The 20,309-nt window shown below is 36.9% G+C and overlaps 1 protein-coding gene across 1 annotated transcript in view; it reads right to left on the bottom strand.

Annotated features, from left to right (window-relative positions):
- Positions 1 to 2,289: 2,289 nt before the first annotated feature.
- TMPRSS11F (transmembrane serine protease 11F) overlaps positions 2,290 to 20,309 on the bottom strand; it is a 50,609-nt gene continuing 32,589 nt past the window's right edge. The window contains 8 exon segments of the mRNA XM_068541983.1: positions 2,290 to 2,448; positions 6,512 to 6,654; positions 8,216 to 8,301; positions 8,303 to 8,473; positions 12,235 to 12,434; positions 15,034 to 15,059; positions 16,993 to 17,156; positions 19,455 to 19,522. Of these exon segments, the coding sequence (XP_068398084.1) occupies positions 2,290 to 2,448; positions 6,512 to 6,654; positions 8,216 to 8,301; positions 8,303 to 8,473; positions 12,235 to 12,434; positions 15,034 to 15,059; positions 16,993 to 17,156; positions 19,455 to 19,522 (1,017 nt within the window).

Below are 20,309 nucleotides of genomic sequence, written 5' to 3'. Positions count from 1 at the left end.
CATTTCTTAGATTTTCCTGTAGCCTTTTGCATTTCTCATTTGTGTTAAAATGTCACTGAGTTGAATTAAAATAATCATATAATTATTTAAATAAGTATATATAGTTTCACAGACATTTGCAAAAAGTTATCACAGTCTTCTGAAATATAAATAGAGGTACACAAAAGCATATATCCATTCTTATAGAAATTAATTAGTAGAAAATAATTTTTTTGTAGACAGATTTGTTTTCTTGTTTTTACCAAATGATGCATTAGGCTTTAACATAAAAAAAGATATATCATCAGTCAAACGCATCTTGAATATGTTAAATATTCTCCAGAAAGCTTTGGCTGTTTCTCTACGTACAAAAGGAAGCATAAGAATTTAAATTTTTACTCTGTTTTTCCTATTGATATTTAATTGTTAGTAGTCATCAACTCAGAAATTTGGTGACCTTTTCTTTTTGAAAGTGTGTATAATGACCCTTTCATGTTTATTATATCTTAATATTGATATTAAATAATAACTAGGAGTTTTTTAGTTATACTTATCTTGTTTGCATATACTACATATAACACATATATATGTAAATTAAAAGTTTTAGTTATTAAAGAAACTAAGAGGCTAAATTTTTGTCCGATAAATCAGAACAACAAGTCTAGTGTTTGAGGTCTTACATTTGAGACCTGGATGTGAATACAGCTGCATCTGTAGTCACAACCCTGGTGACAGATGACCTTGTATCCTATGACTACTTGTGTATAAGAAGCCTTGGTTCAACATACATTAATGAGACATAAAAAGTGATTTTGAAAACCTAGTAATTCACCTAATTTTTTTTCCAATGTAATTTAAAGTATTCTGAAATCAAGTACATGATTTTAAAGAAGAAAGATACAGTTTTAAAAAAGTATATTGTTTTATTGAGTCCTAAACAAATGAATAATAATTGATAGCAGCTAGTCTATATTGAGAGCCTGCTGTGTACAGACACTGTTCCAAGTAATTTATTTGTAAGCATGCATTTAATCCTCATGATGATCTGAGGTAGGTACTATTTTTATTCTCACTGCAGAAATGAAAGAACTAATGCACAGAGATGTTAAGGACACACAACTTATACGTGGCAAAGCCAATGTTCAAGCTCAGGCAGCCTGGTGCCAAAGCCTGTGCTCTCCACCCCTAGACCTGGGGCTGGTTTAAGCCCCAACGTCATTCACTCATTTGACAAATTAAGTTTATTTACCTTAAAACTCATAGAGGCATTCCTTTCCATTATAACAAACCTTTATATAATGTACAATATATGCCAGGCACTATCCTAAGTGCTTTGTACAAATCAACTCTCCTAACCTGACATTCTGGTAGGCATCTGACTTGTCAGAGAACTGAAGACTTATAAAAGCACCATATGCTAATGTAGGTATATCTAAATAAATAATTGGACGTCTCCTTCCATCAAAAATCTAGAGTGCTTGTTTTGTTATTAATCATTTGAAACTCAACTCTTCTAGCCTAGGTCCCATTGGTTCCTTTTATCTTCTACTCATGGAAGAGTGTTCCCAAGAGTTGCCTTTATTCTCCTTTTTGGTCTAACTCCAAATGATGCATGGATGGCAAGATGCTGTTAAAGAATAAATCAGAAATGCTTAGTAACAATACAACATGCATCCTGAAGCTAGTGCTTGTGTGTATAACCCAATGTTAACAGCAAGTTCAGATACATTTAAACATCTTTTAAACGGCGACTCCCGTGGTTAATGATAATGATCTGTATTACTATTTATAAACCCAGGTTAGAGTTCAAATTATATTACAAATCCCACACTTCTCCATTCTAGCCATTGAATGTCCAGTCATCAGTCCTAGAATGTTGAAGCCCTGAATCCTCAGGGATGATTGCTGTTTGATATTTTGCTGTATGAATCCCAAGTGCTCCAAGTACTGTATGAGGTAAGATTTTGACAGCCCTGGCGGCTCTTCATATCCTGTGGAAAGTGATGTTCCCCATCTTCACTTGGGGGAAACCATTTATAAATATTCATCTGATTAATAAGATCACAGTTTCTCTTGTGAGTGAGGAGTTGGTGCTACTTGTCATTTGCTGTGTCTTCTTTGCTTAGGGTAGAGAAATACTTCTGTCACGTGTACACAAAGTCCACCTCATGATATTAGATTGGTCTGACTCTGAAGGACTTCTTGACATCCAGCACAAGCACTAATTCAAACCACAAGAATATAAATAATACACAATATGCAAGAGTTTTAGCTCTGTGTGCCATGGATAAAATTCATGATCAATTCACACTAGATACCAGTCTTTGAGGCAATCCAACCTCGATACTGACTCACTCTTGTGTAGACCCCAGGTTTTTGGGGAAGAGCACATGATTGTCCCCAACTTACTATACCGACAAGGTACCAGATGTCATGATTATCATAAACCAGAGGTCCACCAGAATCTCCCTAGAGAAAAAAATATATTTAAAATTGTTAACATTTAATTCAGTAGGAAGGTCACTGCAATCATCTCTCTTCCACAGGAAAAATGGAAAGTGGTACACAGAACATGCAGCAAACTGAGATAGATTATATGATGTTTCTCTCAACTGAGTTAAAATTTTGTGCTAAACTTTAAAGTGAATTGTCTTCTAGAAAGACTAACATTCATATGGAATGGTTACATTATTTCTGGTTCAGCATCCCTAGATTTTTTTGCTAGTTTTATTAGACCCTTTAAGCATGGGGTTTAGTAAGCATTTATCTAAAATATTTAACATGAGGTTGGTATTTGTGCATAGGCGGAAATTTTCTGTGATCTCTTCTGAATGTCTTAGCTTGACTGTATTTTATGGACCTAATCTTGGTCTCCTTTTCTGTTACTCACCTAGTTCTAATTTATGTTTGCTTTCTGAATTTTATATAGACCTTCTTAAATCTCTTTTGGATCAAGGAAGATTAAGTAAATAAACAGTTGTAAGTGTAGAGGTTAAAATTGTGGTCTCAGTAGTTGAACTGCCCAAGTTTCAGGTCTAGTTCTATTAATTACTGGTTGTGTGACCTGAGGTAAGATATACAGGGTAACCTCTCTGTGCCTCTTCCACCTCCTTCATTTATTTTTTCTTTTATCAGCTATTTATTGAATTCCTATTATGTGTCTCAGGCATTCTGATGGACATTGAGGATAAAACGATGACCAAAAATGAACAGTCTCTATGCTCATAGAGCTTGACATTTAGGTTAAAAAAAAAACAATATTAAATAAGCCTACACGTATGCAAAATGACAACTGTGATAAGTGCTATGGAAACATACAATAGGGGGATTCGACTAGTCAGGGAGGAAAGGGATGTTTCCCTTGATGAGATGTAATTGAGCTGGTATCTAAAGGAAGAGAAGTAAGTCATGAAAAGAAAGGTGTGGATGAAATGTGTTCTAGGCAGAGGGAACGACAAATGCTCTGGGCATGAAGGAGCCTGGCATATGCAAAGGCCTGTAGAAAGGGGGACTGGAGAGAAGACAGCAAGGGGGCAAGTGGTACATAATGAGGCCATAGAGGTAAGGAGAGACTAGTCTATATGGAGCCCTGTGGGTCTTTTACAGACGGTTTTGATTTTTATCATAAGATAAAAACAAAGGTAAACCACTGAAATTTTAAGCATTTTAAGGAGGGGGTTGACATGATCAGATTACATCTTGTTAGAAAGTGTCCTGGCATTCATTTGACTAATGCACTAAAGGAGCATAAGAATGAATATAAGGGAGATAAACTAGATGGTTAATGTGGTTGGGGGGTGGAGGGAAGGGAAGGGGAGGAGAGAGAGGTTGAGAGAAGAGAGAAAGGCAAGAGATGGTGGAGAGAGATTTAAGGAGGTAAAACCCATGGGATTAGGTAATCAATTGGATATGGGATAAAGAGAGAAATTAGAATGATTTCTAGACTCTGGCTTATTTAACATAATGAAAGGGGATGCCATTCATAGAGATACAAAACATAGGAAGAAGATCAGGTGGGGAGGGGAATAAGAACAGAATCAGGTACAATATTTGAATCTGAGATGCCTTAGAAACATCCAACTGGAGCTGCCAAGTAGGAATAGAATATATAAGTCTGGAGATCAAAAGGGAGGTTAGGACTAAAAGTATAAATTTATGAAACATCAACAAAAAGATGATAATTGAAGCTATGAAAGAGAATTAGATTCTCTGGGGAGAAAGTATAGAGTGAAAAAAGAAACAGGCATAGGATAGGTTAACATGTATTAGATGGGATTAAGAGAATGAGCCTGAAAAGGAGACAGAGAAGGAGCAGACAGATGTAGGATAAAAATCATTCCAAGCCAAGGGAAGACGATATTTCAAGAAAGAGGGAGTGGTAAGCATTTTTAAATGCTGTTAAGAGGTTAAAAAAAAAAGAAGACCAAAAAATTTGTATAGCGTCATTAGTGGTTCATTGAAAACATCAGGAAGAGAGATTTTGATGAAGTAATAGGGCAGAAACCATACTGAAATGGTTTGAGGAGTTAGTGGGAGGTGAGGAAATTGAGACCATGGGTAGAGACATTTTTGCAAATATTTGGTGGTAAAGAGATAAGATGGGAAGCTAGCTGGAGGCATTATGGGTCAAAAAAGTATTGGCTATTTCTTTTTTTCCCTAACTTAAGAGATCTGAATAGAGAAGGATCTAGTTACAAGAGAAATGTTGAGTCTGAAAAGAGAGAGAGAGGACATAATTGCCAGTGTAAACTTCCCTAAAGGCCAGCAAGAAGAAGAAATGGAGCAAAGGAGAAGGGACCAGCCTTAGCGAAGAGGCAGCTTCTCTGTTGTAATCTAAGCTGAAGGTGGATGACAAGGGTCCGGATGAAGGCATGTCTGTATGCTTGGTGCTGGGAACATGAGGAAACTCCCCTCTTTTGACTTACATTTTTCTTTGAAAATTGGGAAACAAAATTATCAGTTGAGAATGAACAGGCAGGAGAAACTGGAAGTTAAGGGAAGTAGAAAATGGCAGAAGAATTCAGAGAAAGGTAGATTTAGAAAAAAACAAACTAACAAAAAGAGTAAGGTTGTCAGTTTTGTTATCTGGAACCTATAGTGTAACCATGGGTTCTCTTGTATTTTTTCCAGGAGCATTTGACTTCCCAGATACAGGCAGAGAGAGAGAGAGACTAAATAATTGAGTTCTTCCAGGTTTGGGACTTTGTCAGACAGAAATACTGGGAAGAGAGGGCATCAGGTGGACTTGGGGTATTAGCAAAAGTGTTTAAAAAATGATCACGGGGACTTCCCTGGCAGTCCAGTGGTTAAGACTCCATGCTTCCACTGCAGGGGGCAGGGGTTTGATCCCTGGTGGGGGAACTAAGATCCCACATGCTGCAAGGCGTGGCCAAAAAAAAAAAAATGATCACAGTGAAATCTAAATTGGACAAGTGGATGGTGGAAGAAAGGAAAGGATTAATGGGATGTGAAATAGCAGAGAAGCTGTGCTCTACAGGTCTCTATGAAATTGAAGAAGGATGATATTCAGCCAACAAATATTTGTGCCAGGCAATGTTTTAGGTGTTGGTAATACAGCAGTAAAATAAAATAGTTGCTCTAAAATGTGTGCCTTCATGGAACTCACATTCTAGGTTAGTGAAAGAGACAGATAATAAGCCAGTTAAATAAAATATATTGTGTGCTGAATGGTGCAAGAGCTAAAGATAAAAATAAAACAGAGAAGGGACACAAAGAATATATGTGTAAGTTGTGTATGTTGGGGGGTGAGGGTTGGAAGGTTGGGGTGTAACAGAGTGTGGCCAAAGAAACAGATGTAGTTGAAAAGCAGGCAGAAGGATTGAGGATTGTTGTTAAATAGGATGACTTGGGGATTTAGTGTTGCTGGAAATGGAATAGTTTTTGGTGACAAAGCTCAAGGTGTGACCCTAAGAATAGGTGACTGAGGAGGAGTGAAGATCACTGGAGGTTAGGAGATCTAGGAACTAAGAATCCAGCGTTTAAATGAGTTGACGTTAATATTGCAGGCCTTGGGATAGAGACGAAATCTGTTTCAGGTGTCAGTCATGAAAGAATGAAAGGGACAAAGTAGAGAGATTTGGAGGTGGGGGAATAAAAACAAGATGCATGAGAGATGATGATAGAGCTGAATAAAGTGGTCTTCAGAGGAGAGGTTTCTCTGTCTTTCGATTACAAATTCGTTTAAGAAAATAACAATAGAGCATAAGAGTTATTGTGTGAACCAGAAATTTGGAGCAATAGACTTTAATTTCCTAATTTGTAAAATAGGGATAATTATAGTAATGCTTCAATCTCATTATATTAAATGAAATAATGTATAGAAAGTGCTTAGCATTGTTTTGGCGTAGTAAACACTCAGTACAATCATTTTTGTTATCATGTTTATTTAAGCAAACTGAGTCTTTGGTAAAATTCATGTCAGTTTTTTCTCCCAGGTAAAGTATATGCCCAAATTAGGAATAGTTAACAGAAACTTTCCTTTTAAAGTTTTGACCTTGACTTTGGACTTAACCTTACATGCATCTACTTTTCCATCCATGAATCCAGCACATAACATTCCTGAAGTTATTAGGCCATCATACACATCCTTTCTGTTACACACATCAGTGCTTATGGTTTCCACCCTGGCTTGCTGAAGTCTATTTTGTGTAGGTCCTATTACACAAACAAATGTAAAAATGAAAAACATGTTCTTTGAATAGAGCTATATCTAAGACTCAGAAGACACATAAATTGTATATTCCTAGGAGCAAAACATTAAGATTGTTTTATTATTTAATTATTGCCTAATTTTATTTCCTGTGTCATAAATGTCTACATGCAAGGAACAATACACATACATGACCTAATATTATATCATATTTGTGGCTCTTCAAGAGTTATTGGAACCCTCAAAACTACATGCAATATTGTGTGTGTATGCCCTTTTTTTTCATGAGAAGAGGGTTCATCACACTGATCTTGTCCAACTTCACATTTTTCCATGTAAGGAAATTGAGGCTCAGAGAAGTTCATTGATTTTCCAAAAGCTACTCAAGAAGAAACCAGGATACAAGCTGCACAGGTCTATTTGCCCTACTCTATGCTGTATAGCAGCTGTCCCCAACCTTTTTGGCACCAGGGACCATTTTCGTGGAAGACAGTTTTTCCATGGACCAGTGAGTGGGAGGATTGGTTCAGGCGGTAATGTGAGCATTGGTTCAGTCGGTAATGTGAGCGATGGGGAGCAGCAAATGGAGCTTCTCTCGCTCGCCCGCTCTTCACCTCCTGCTGTGTGGCCCGGTTCCTAACAGGCTGCAGACCGCTACTGGTCCACGGCCTGGGGGTGGGGGACCCCTGCATGTTACTTCAGGTGTTTCAAAACATGAGAAACAAAACAAATGCCCAAGATACACCAACAATATGACGCCAGCAGAGAGCAAGGCCAGTGGTTAGGAGGAGAGAATACTGCACAACTGAGTCTCAAAACATTCACAAAACACTTTCATGTTTATGATCATTATATATCCTCATTAAAATTAGGAAGAATTTAAACCAAAAAAAGTATATGAAGTATATGCTAACCGGAAGTGTTTACATCTGGCAAATATACAATTTGTAATCCTTTACTCCCTTGTACTCCCATAGCATTTTGTTCCTTCTTATACTATCTAAAACAGTCTGTTCTTTTCATCATGTTATTGACCTCTCCCTTTCCTCACCACTGCTCCAATTAATTGTGAACTCCTCAAGGACAGGTATCTGATTCCTGTTACTTTTTAACCCACAGTACCTTTTTCTTCTCACAGCCATACACATTAGAAACATGCACTTTTTTTTTTAATTAATTAATTAATTAATTTTTATTTTTGGCTGTGTTGGGTCTTCGTTTCTGTGCAAGGGCTTTCTCTAGTTGCGGCGAGCGGGGGCCACTCTTCATCGCGGTGCGCAGGCCTCTCACTGTCGCGGCCTTTCTTGTTGCGGAGCACAGGCTCCAGAGGCGCAGGCTCAGTAGTTGTGGCTCACGGGCCCAGCCGCTCTGCGGCATGTGGGATCTTCCCAGACCAGGGCTCGAACCCGTGTCCCCTGCATTGGCAGGCAGAATCTCAACCACTGGGCCACCAGGGAAGCCCAGAAACATCCACATTTTAATGAAGAGTCTAAAGAGGTATCCCCTAGATGCCTCATTAGATCCCAGGATAAAATTGTACTAAGTAAATTATGTTGAACATCTCACCATCATCCACAATGGATCCAAACCCTGTGACGAATACACTTGTTTTAGACAGCAACTTTATGGATGAATCTGGGAGGCAAACTCTGAACTACATTTGAAAACTCAACTCGGGTAGCAAGCTGAGCCAAAGCAATGTCATTTTCATTTGTTTCTCTATGGTAATTCTCATGAAAGGTAATTTTCCTCACACTTCGTTGCACTGTGGGTGGCGTTATAGTTGTGCCAAAAGTAGCAATCCATTGACTTGGGTCTTTATGTCTGCAAAATATAAAGGGTAAGATGTGTGATGCTTAACTGTATCCTTGAAAAATGATTGAGACCATATTCTCCCCAACTATTGGAATTATGCTCCTGAAAAATCCCTAGGGTGAGAGAATTTGCAGTTGATGACCTTATGGAAAAAAGAGGTTAAAATATTGATACAAATGAGAGTATGAAAGCCCTTAAAATATTTTACATACTCTAAAATTAAAGAGAGTACAGTGACTAAATGGAATTCCATGCTATGTTTGGAATAATAATAGTAATGGGTACTATACAATTAGTTTCTAATATTTTAATTCCTTGTTTATTAGAAACTCTTCAAATTTGATTTCTTCTATAATTTCAGTGAAGTATGTAGAAATTAATTTTGATTTGTTTTGGATATTATGCAGCATAAGAGGTATTTTCCTTCTGTATGAGACACTCCATCCATTCTTATTTTATGACTCACCTGTCAGTTCTTGTTTACTGGGTCTTACCTTGATCTTTGAGATAAAGTGTAATTTGTCTGCTTCGCAAACCCTCATATGTACACAGGATTGTTTCTCCACCCAAGGCCCATACCCTGTCCCAATACTCAAGAGCTAAACAGCCCTATTCAGTGTCATGTTGTTAGTGCTCCCACAATCTTTGACCTGGCCTAGTCAGTCCCTCTTACTATTTTTGAGGCTCTTCCTTAACACAGATGCTTTTCTCTACCACAAGGTTACATAACAAGCAAATTCTGTCTACTCCTATCATCTCTTTACCTCCCTATTCTAATCTAAAGCCCAGTTCCCTCTTTGTCTAATTATCCCTTTCAAGAATGACTAGAAATATATAGAAACTTGAAATTCTCTATGTAGAAGAAAATTATTTAAAAGGAAATCACACAGAAGAGAATTCAGAAAGGGGATTTCCTTGTTCATGCAGGATTACTGTGTTGGTGAATCATAAACTTTTAAGTATAAAGAAAAACCTGAAAGATCAGTGGTTTTCAGAGTACTCTGCACTGCCCCAGGGATGAGCAGGCCGAGCCTAGGGGCGGAGGTATTGGGATATAGGGAGGGCTCCTCTCTCATCTGTTGTTGTTTCTTTTTTAATTTCCACTTGGTTATGTATATAATCTTTTTTTTTTTTTTTTTTCTGGTCTGCGTTGGGTCTTCATTGCTGCACGCGGGTTTTCTCTAGTTGTGGTGAGCGGGGGCTACCCTTCGTTGCAGTGTGCAGACTTCTCATTGTGGCAGCTTCTCTTGCTGCGGAGCACAGGCTCTAAGCGTGTGGGCTTCAGTAGTTGCAGCATGCGGGCTCAGTAGTTGAGGCATGCGAGCCCTAGAGCGTGGGGGCTTCAGTAGTTGTGGTGCACGGGCTCTAGGGCACGCAGGCTTCAGCAGTTGTGGCGCGTGGGCTCAGTGGTTGTGGCTCATGGGCTCTAGAGCACAGGCTTCAGTAGTTGTGGTGCATGGGCTTAGTTGCTCCACGGCATATGGGATCTTCCCGGACCAGGGATCGAACCCGTGTCCTCTGTATTGGCAGGCGGATTCTTAACCACTGCACCACCAGGGAAGTGCCTCTCATCTGTTTTACTTATTTACACTTTAAAGGAAGATTTTATTCAAAGCAGAAGTCTTAGAGCTGAAGCATTCATTTGAAAACTAGAATTCTGGAAGCTACGAAGACATATGTTACTTCAGTCCTTAAGGAGCTTGTAAGCTAATGGAGTGGACAAAACAGGAATACCCATCTCTTCATGCATCAGCAACCAGAAAGGGAGTCTCCAGTCGTAGGCACAGTTCAATATGTTTTGTGGATAAGAACACTGAGACTTACTAAGAAGTTAAATGGCTTGCCCAGGTAAGTCACATATCCACCTGGTTACTGTCAGAGAGAGATGGCCTAGGTCTCATGATATCCTGTCAAGAACTTTTTCCGTACACACTCTTGTTTCACAAAGACTGGGATCTTTTTTCATGGACATAAAAATACTAACATTTGTCTTAAACAAAATTTTAAAAAATACACTAATTCTGTAGGAAAAAAACATAAAAATTTTAAAAGTATTTGGATAATTGTGATATTGCCTTCAAAGAATCCTTATTTTTCCTTCACAACAGTACACTGCATTATGCAGTTACATGAAATTATATCACCTGCGAAATGGAACCCTTTCTCTCCAGGATCATTACCTTTCCCAACTCTTTTATATTATTATTATTACTGGCATAAAATATGCTATTACATTTCTCATATTTTAAAAAATCCTTCCTTTGAGTCCACAACCACCCCCAACTGTCAAATTTCTCTGCTCCCATTTATGTAAAAACTCCTTGAAAGTGGCATCTAAACTCACTACATCCAATCCTTCTCCTTCTTTTCTCTCTTGAATTCATTCCCATCCCCATCATATAATCACAATTTCTTTTATCAAGGTCACCAGTTATCTCTATTTTATCAAACTCAATGGCCGATCCCCATGTAGGTCTGCCAACACACAGAGATGGCACTGGACCTGCCGAAAATGTATCTCAGTCATTATAGCTTATATTCTTCACTAAATGCATTGACATTCTGGGCTTATTTATTTTTAATTTATATAAGCAAAGATCAGTTATAAAGCAAAATAGATGACACTCCCAAACACAAGTGTGAAGATTGGAGGATTCTGTAAACATGAAAAAAAATCAGAAAGCCTTGAAAAATTAGTGAGACTCAAGTTTACCTAAGGCATGATGCTAGTTATTTTCGGGGTTGTGAATTTGTGTGAGTCCCTTTTCTCTTCTTTCATGAGAGAGTGACAGACAATCACCTTAAATTCATTAGGTCATTCTCATTGCACATCTGCTCCATAAATAAAGGTGTAGGCATCTTGAAACAATTTGGGTGTTACTGCAGAAGGATGATCAAGCACATCCTAGACACACCAAGGATAGTTTCCTCTGAAAGGGTGTGTGAACAGTGCCACTGGCCAGGGCTTTACTCAGAGCTTTTGTCTTTTGAGGGTTTAAAAGGAAAAACTTTCTGTACCCTGATGGTGAAACCTCAGGGAGAAAAGATAGTGTGTCCCTGATCTTGGGGCAGTAGCGTGCCTGTGCATGTCTGTGTATGTGAAGTGATATAGCTGAGTGTTAAGAGCTACAACTGTGAAAGCCCAAGCAGAGAACTCCTTTTGGGTTGTGTATGACTGGTCTTACATACTATGAGGGCAGTGATAAAGGCTGGCTGGTCTCTCTCACCATCCACACACCTCTCTGGTCCATAATAGCCCACACAGTTCTTGGATAATGCAATTGGAAGGGAGAGCTTCAAGAGTGATACCTTTGATTTTTTTCTTTTTCCTTATTTGATTTTTTTCTCATCACTTAACTAAAGTAATGGTGGATATTGATAGTTGGAGGATAGATGCAATAATATTTTTTAAAGTGGCTGAATTTTCTCTTTAAATAGGTAGAAGAGTTTAAATTTGTTACATGTATAATAGTCTTTAAACTAAAATAATTTATGGTATGGTAGAAAAGATCACACTGGTGTCATGATGCTACAAGAGAATATGTGGTAAGAGCCATAAGAATGATGCAAACCAAACATGATAGATACGGAGAGAAGGGTGAGGGGATGAGTATGATTGGGGCGTAGAGCAACCATAATGTATTTAGGGGACAGGGTCCATCCAGAATGGAGTAGAGGATAAGCTGGTGAGATTGGACTCTTCCCAGCACTAAATTGACGGTAATTAATAACTGAGTAAGGAAGACTAGCAACAGCTGTAATAAACTTACTTGCAGAAGTAGTGAGCCGCCGTGAGCAGCCACGTGTTACTGATGAGGCTAGCTCCGCACTGCTAGCCTGCCCCTATGAGCTGGAGGCTGGCCTGCCATGGCCACTGCCCTTCCATAGCTGTTTCACTTCCTTGGACAATCCTTTCAGTAGAAGAGGATGCTGATAATGGCATGTATGAAAATGTCATCCTTATTCCAGTCTGTCACAGAAACATGCGTTAGTTTGTTTTCATGAAAAGGAGTGGAAAAAAAGCACATCCTGATTTGCACTGCGTGCAGATGGTTAGACAGTCCATTGAACCTGCTATTCTTTAACCCATTCCTAGAACTCAGTCTCTGGGGTTATTCTGTAGGGGTCCTAGTAATCCTATTGAGGTTCAGAAAATACTTACCAACATTTCAAGGCATCCAAACCAGGAATTAACTTCGGTCTCCATATGAAGCATATATGGATGAATAAATAGGTAGGTAGATAAATTACTGAGCATAAAAATGTATAGATCCTCTGCTAAGGGTTTCAGATACATTTATAGCAAAACACTTTTCAAATGAGAAAACTCGGCTCTGGAGGAGAACGTAAACTACTGGAGGTCACCCAGCTGGTAAGTGACAGAGTTGTATATAAAATTAGAAGGATCCACATCAAAGCTTGTATTCTTACTACTGAGAGAGAGCCCAACACTGAATGTCGGTCATGATTCTGCCTTGACATGAATCTGTAGACTGTCTTTGAAGAGCACTGAAATTTAAGTCTTAAATACAATGACTTTTTTGCTTTTCTAAGATTTAAAAGATTAGTTTAAAAAAAAATTCTGATTCCCTGATAGCAAACCCTCAATTGATTAGACTTCAAATCAACCTTAAGTAATACTTGAAAGTATATTAGCATACTTTATTAATGTGCTTTTTAATTATTTATATTTTGTTAAGAATACAAGTTTTTTTTTTTTTTACAAAAAGGGGTTTTATTCAAAAACAGGTAAAAAATAGTTGCCTGAAATCATATTTACAAATTTATCATAACTCCCTTAGTGTTAAATAGCTTTAGCTTAAGGTGACCATAAAATTGAACAAATAGAGTGTCTAGGTTAATATGGTGCCATATCAGTAGTGCCTAATACTTCCTCTCCCAACTTCCCCTTAAAGTAAGCATGAAGATAATAATAATAAAAATAATATCTACTAGTTATGAGCCAGGCCCTGTACATAGTGTTACATATATTTTCCCTAATTTTTATAACAACCCTCTATGTTAGATGTTATTATCTTCATATTGCAGAAGAAAAAAATTGAGTCTATGGTATTGTTCAAAGGCAAAAGGAGAAAAATCACCAGTAATTAAGGAAGGATAAGAAAAATTATAAATTCTGGTAGTAATTTTCAGTAACTGCAGTATTCGGTTGGTTGGTTTAAAAAGCAACTTCTTAGATTACCCAAGCTATATCCCTGAACCAGAATTGTGTGGAGAACCCCAACAATTCCGACAAAGCCACCGCTGTTGTGATTCCCCAGCCCAGGGAATAAAGCTAGCCAAATAGAAACTATAGTTTGAACCATCCAACTGTGACCCACCAAGTCTTTTCTCTCTGTGTGTGTTCAAAAGAAGCCACACTGTCCAGCACACCATCCTATCTAGAGACACAGGAAAGATGAAAAGTTCTATGAAAATGTAGTTATTTTATTAAATGGTCTGAACGTGTACCCCAAAATTTATAGTTGAAATCCTAACCGTTAAAGGTGGTGGTATTAGTAGGTGAAGGTGCTTAAGTCATGAGGGTGGAGCTCTCATGAATGGGATTAGGGCCTTATGGAAGAGTGTGCACAGGGATCCCTAGCCTCTTCCACCATTTGACTATACAGCAAGACGTCTGAGTCAGAAGAGGGCCCTCACCGGACCCTCTGGCACCCTGATCTCAGACTTCTAGCCTTCAGAACTGTGAGAAATATATTTCTGCCATTTATAAACTACCCAATCTATGGTATTTTGTTATCACACAAGGAATAGACTAATGAAAAGCAATTTAAACAGAGAAAGAAAGAGCACTGGCACCAGTGAATGCTGGAGCTGGTGGTACTCTAAAATGGGTGGTTGATGTAGTTTTCATATACTCTATTTGTAAGATCAGAAATTAATCCTGCATCTAACTGTACCGCATGGTTAAGGTCCTCTAAATCAGATGATATATAAACTCAGAAGACAGACATATCTCAGAAAGTTTTCTTCAAAAAATTTTAGGACATGTGCTAGGTATCAGCAAAGATATGCAAGAAAACATGATCTTATTAAACAAAAGTAGCCAAACATAAGGGGAAAATATGCTGTGATAAGAGTACACATAATGAAAGAGTTGTCTGTCACTAAAGAAAATTCAAAAAATTACAGAAATGTCATAACAGATATAAAATCCACGTAAAAGTAGTAAAAAGAAAAAGTGACACCAGATAACAGAGATAAGTGGTTTTCAGGAGTATAGATCTGATGAGATCTTTCAGAATGCAGAGGAAAGTAACCTGAGCTGGAACTAGAAATAATGATTGACATGGAGAGCAGAAAATGGACATTCAGGTAATAAATCATTTGTGTTCCTGAGGAAGAAAAAAAAGAACAATTGGAACAGAGTCAATCATCAGATTTATAGAGGAAGAACATTTTTCCAGAATGAGAAAAAAAATAGTGTACACATTGAAAATGCTCATAATTTCCCAAAGTTTAGTGCCAAATACAACCACATCTAGATCTCTTGGCAAAAAAAAAAAAAAGAAAGAAAGAAAAAAAGTTATAGGATAAAGATTTCCTACCTTCATCCAGAAACCAAAAAGGTAACCTATATAAGAATAAAAATCACACCAGCCTTAGACTTCTACTCTATAACAAAAACACTAGAATAAAAGGCAATAATGTATATACAATTATTTGGGAAAGTTTATGGTCCAATAATCCTATAAAATGAGAAAAAGGAAGTAGAAAGAGATTCTGACATGCAAGTTCTCAGAAAATATACCATCTGTATAATTTTCTTATTTAAAAATAACTTGAATATAGCTGATTCACTTTGTTATAAAGCAGAAACTAACACACCATTGTAAAGCAATTATACTCCAATAAAGATGTTAAAAAAAAAAGAAACAAAAGAGAAAAAAAATAACTTGAGGATAGAGTTTAGCAAGCAAAAAGGTGAATTTAAATCAAGACTCAAGAATGAGAAATAGTAAAAATATAACAAGAGTCTTTAGTGATGGGTAAATAATTGTAATATTGGGATAAAATGGAACATGATATTTTGAAAAAGAATATTAATAGATTAATAGATTTCCTGGACATTTCACTTCTCTTCATTTAATGAGAGCTATGTATGTGGCAGAAGAAAATATATGTGGTAGAATTTTGGTTATTGAGGATGGTCATAGAATATCGTTATTTTGATATTAAAACAACCTTTATAGTAACAAGTCAGTATACATGACCAAGAAGGCTGAAAAATGATTTTTAAAAATTGTAAAATAAGAAACTCTACAATTTTAACATTTTTTATGGTGGATATTTTACTTTAGCTTATATAATCATGTATTAGGGAAATTATATTATTAGGAATTGAGATTTAGTTTGAGATTGCCATTTATAGAGTTCTGGAAAATGTCATATTTTTCTTTGGAATATAATTGATTAAAAATAAAGGTGGATACCATACTCTACATCATTTCTAATTACTTCAGGAAGAAGTTGTCACTATTATGTGTGGAGATTCTATCTCAAAATGTATTTAAAGGATTTTCCTGATGTCTAACAATAGAGAAATTCACTTTAGATGATCTGTTTCTTCAATTCATGGCTGCTGGGAGGGGAAAAGACTCTAGGTCCAAAGGACAAGCCTTATTTTTTGGTATTAAGTCAGAAGTAACTACACTTGGAAATACTTAATTGGAAGCAGTGAACAGAGCTGGAACACCTAATGCCTGTGAGATGTATACTAGAGTTCAGGGGGAGGAGTAAGAAAATATAAAGACACAGTCCCTTACCTTGGCACTTACAATCTTATTTGAAACACATTATTTTACTTTCTCTAATTATATGTTGGCATAGAAAAATAGAAATGTCTCTCAGTTTGGTTTCCAACTAGTTGTGAGGTAGTTTTAGTTTCATAACCTTTTGAACTTCATTTTCTTCCACTTTTGGGGGAAAATAAAATGACAACTTTTCTGAGTTTGTGTTGTGAGGAATCAATGAGGAGATGAATAAGAAATTGTTTTCAATTGGAAATAAACTAGAGAACCTCTTTACAGTTCATGTCAATGGTTCTTCCAACAGGGGTCAACCTTCATAAAGATGTCTGTTTCTTTGATACTATAGAAGCTAACCCCCATAAGTGACCAGTAAAGACCTCTGGCAGTCAGGATACCTGTACTTTAATTCTTCCCCCAAGGCTTGCTAGTCCCATGTCTGACATCTTACTTGAGTCTAGTTTCCTTAAAATGGTGGAAATAACACCTACCCTTTCATGTTTCTGAAAAGATCCAACATGATAATACATATATGGGGGGAAATTAAAAACCCATAGCAATGCCCAAGTCAAATATGAAAAAAATCATAAAACTAAACTTTACCTCATAGTGAATTTTTATTTTAGCTTTATTCCACACTGACGTATGTTCATCAGGGGTGAATTCTTGAAATGAGAGAATACTTTGACCTAAATTCTTATGAAAAATAAAAAGAGGATTGTGAAGGGAGGGAACCACAAAGATGGTAAAAGGACTTACATGTGAGTGTAATTGATGGTTTGTTTACAGTCAAAGGCAACTGTTTTGTCTTCAGACTTTGATATAGAATCCTTTCAATATTTGTCCTGATTTGCTCAGCACTATCAGTAGATGGGTGTTGAAACATGAGCACCATAAGAATGTTCACACCGTTTTCATCTGGCCTGAAGAGCAAAAAAGCAGATAAACAGAGATAATCATAATAAAGCGACTTCTCTAACCATTAACTGTTTTTATATATTAGGATTCATACTAAATTTAAAGAAACATAGTGAGTAGCATATGTGTGTATCAGATTTCTAAATTATCTCTAGGAATACCGGCTAAGATACATAGCTGGAACAAAATTATTCTCACCCCTAACTTAGCTCATCGTCTAGAGGAGGTTGTGGGAGAAGGAGATTTCATGAAATCATGCTTCACATGCACTTAAATGATTTTCTTTTTAAGGCATTCTGAGACACAGTTGTAACCAAGGTCATTATTCTTCAGTAGTGGTGTGGCAGAGACAAGGCTTTGTATTCACCAAACCCAGTTGCCTTTGCCTTCAGAGCAAGAGCTAGATTTCATTTCCTAGCCTTCCTTGCAGTTTATTGAAACTCTCTAGTGAACTCTGGACAATGAAATGCAGGAAGAAATGATGTACCCCACTTCCGGGCCTTGCCCTTAAAGACCTCCTGTACCACGCTCTATGCTTGCACTCTTCCCTTATTTGCCAACCAGACGTAGACGATTCATTGGGCAAGTCCATTCCACAATCCCAACCAGCACCTACATCCCCTGCTGCCACTTCTAACTGTTTGGACTGTACCATGGAAATGAAATAGACCGTTATTGTGTTAAGCCATTGGTATTTTGGGGTTTGGTAGTCAGTTAATATGTGTTTGATACATGGATGATTAAAGAAAGCAGTTATAAAAGGAAATCATTTGATAAGTTCAAATGTATAAATGTACACTAATGTGTAGGTCTAGAAAGCCTCTAGTTGCCTTTTGAGAATGAATTTAATTTGAAATATACAAAAAAAAAAAGGAAGGAAGGGAGGGAGGAAGGAAGGAAAGTAGGAAGGGGGAAAGGGAAAGAAAAGGCATGGGTTCCTTAACCATATATATATTTACCATCAAAAAGTGAAGCAAATAAATATTACAAATATATATATGTATATATATATACATGTATATACAGGTATAGCATATGTGTATATATATAATATGTATGTATATATATATGTATGTGTGTATATTGATTGATATCCACAGCAAAAGTTTAAAACTTTCACCAAAATTGATAGAAAACAAGATATATTATTCCATTAAATGCCAAGCCTTTTGGACATTCTATTAAAACACATTCAGGATGAATTCTAGTAATTTATTTTAGTCTTTGACAACGTGTATGTTCAATTTATGTATATTGCCTTTTATCAGAGCATAAAATGAAAAGACGTTAGAAATAATAAAAATGCAGTGGCATTAAAGGTAAACCTTATTGCAGAGAAAATCATAGTCTGATTGTTGGGTGGGCTTAAAGTGAGGACAATCAAAAAGAGCTGGTCTACAAAAAGACACATGTACCCCAATGTTCATTGCAGCACTACTTAAAATAGCCAGGACATGGAAACAACCTACACGTCCACAAACAGAGGAATGGATAAAGAAGATGTAGAACATATATACAATGGAATATTACTCAGCCATAAAAAGGAACGAAATTGGGTCATTTGTAGAGACGTGGATGGACCTAGAGACTGTCATACAGAGTGAAATAAGTCAGAAGGAGAAAAATATCGTATATTAACGCATAATTTGGGATCTAAAAAAATGGTATAGATGATCTTATTTGCAAAGCAGAAATAGAGACACAGACATAGAGAACAAACATATGGATACCAAGGGGGAAGGGGAGGGTGGGATGAACTGGGAGATGGGGATTGACATATATACACTATTGATAGTATGTATAAAATAGGTAACTAATGAGAACCTACTGTATAGCACAGGGAACTCTACTTAATGCTCTGTGGTGACCTAAATGGGAAGGAAATCCAAAAAAGAGGGGATATATGTATACGTATAGCTGATTCACTTTGCTGTACAGTAGAAATTAATACAACATTGTAAAGCAACTATACTCCAATAAAAATTAAAAAAAAAAAAGAGCTTGCCTAAATTCTACTCATTCCCTGATTTAAGGAGCAGGATGTATCAGCAGCACCATCTTCCTGTATTTTTTTCTCTTGGAGAATACCTTTTTTTTTAATCTAATAACTGACCTTGCCTCTTGTCATAGAGCACTTTATATCTTTCTATCATGACTGGGAAATGGCTAGGCAGTATAAGCTGCCTCAAAATTTATGAAATCTTTGTGTTCCTGCAAAGATCTGATCAGGGATGCTGAGCAATTGTGCTGATCAAATGCTTCCTAACTGTACCAGTTTGAAGAAGCAAACCAAGTTTACATACCTTAATTTGATAACATGTGATTTGATAAACCAACCCTCTCCGGAAGAATGTTGAAATATCCTAGACATCTGAACAGAAAAAAAATTTAAAGTAAGTATTAGTCTTAAGAAAAGTGTTATTTCTCATCTTATCTAGAGACTTGAAGCAAAGATAAGGATTTTGGTTTATTCCCAGACTTGTGAACTGATTATTTGCAGTGGTAAGACAAAACCGGGTTCTAGTTCTTGTAAAACTGAACAACCTCACCACAATTGTTCGATTTTTGCTATAAAATGAGATAACGGCATTATCTACGTCATAGAGTTGTTTTGAGGATTAAATGAAATAATGTATATCACACATATCACACCTTGCCTGGCATATTAAAAACTATTCATACTGTTCATTTTGATTATTGTCAAATGAGTTAAAGTATCTGTGCTATTTTTCAATTTGCCTTATTCTTGAATATGGCATCTAGTCTCCTATTGATATCAATTTGTTGATTTTTTAAATGAATATCTCATTATAAGAGCATTTGACATAACATGTAACAACATCTGTCATGAGACTCGACACCCTCACTTGTTAATCATCTGTCTGGCAGGCAGGATGTTTCACCACACTTCATACTGCCAGCAATTTATTACTTGCTTTTTCCAGTCTGAACCATTGAAGGATTTTGAATATTCAGTGAACTGATCTCCTGAAGGGACCTGATTCCCAAAAGATTACTGAGGCACTGCCTTAAGAGGCAAAGAAAGCACTGGACTGAGAGTCAGAAGTCAGAAATTGCAGGTCCATGTAAGTTTATGTAAGGCCCACTTCCGTGGTAAATCTTGCCCTCTAATTACTACATCCTTTGGGAAGAGGGAA

The sequence above is a fragment of the Eschrichtius robustus genome, chromosome 4, assembly GCF_028021215.1.
Source record: "Eschrichtius robustus isolate mEscRob2 chromosome 4, mEscRob2.pri, whole genome shotgun sequence".
Taxonomy (NCBI): Eukaryota; Metazoa; Chordata; class Mammalia; order Artiodactyla; family Eschrichtiidae; genus Eschrichtius; species Eschrichtius robustus.
Note: the sequence above shows the minus strand (reverse complement) of the source record. Positions and strands in the feature narration are given on the sequence as shown.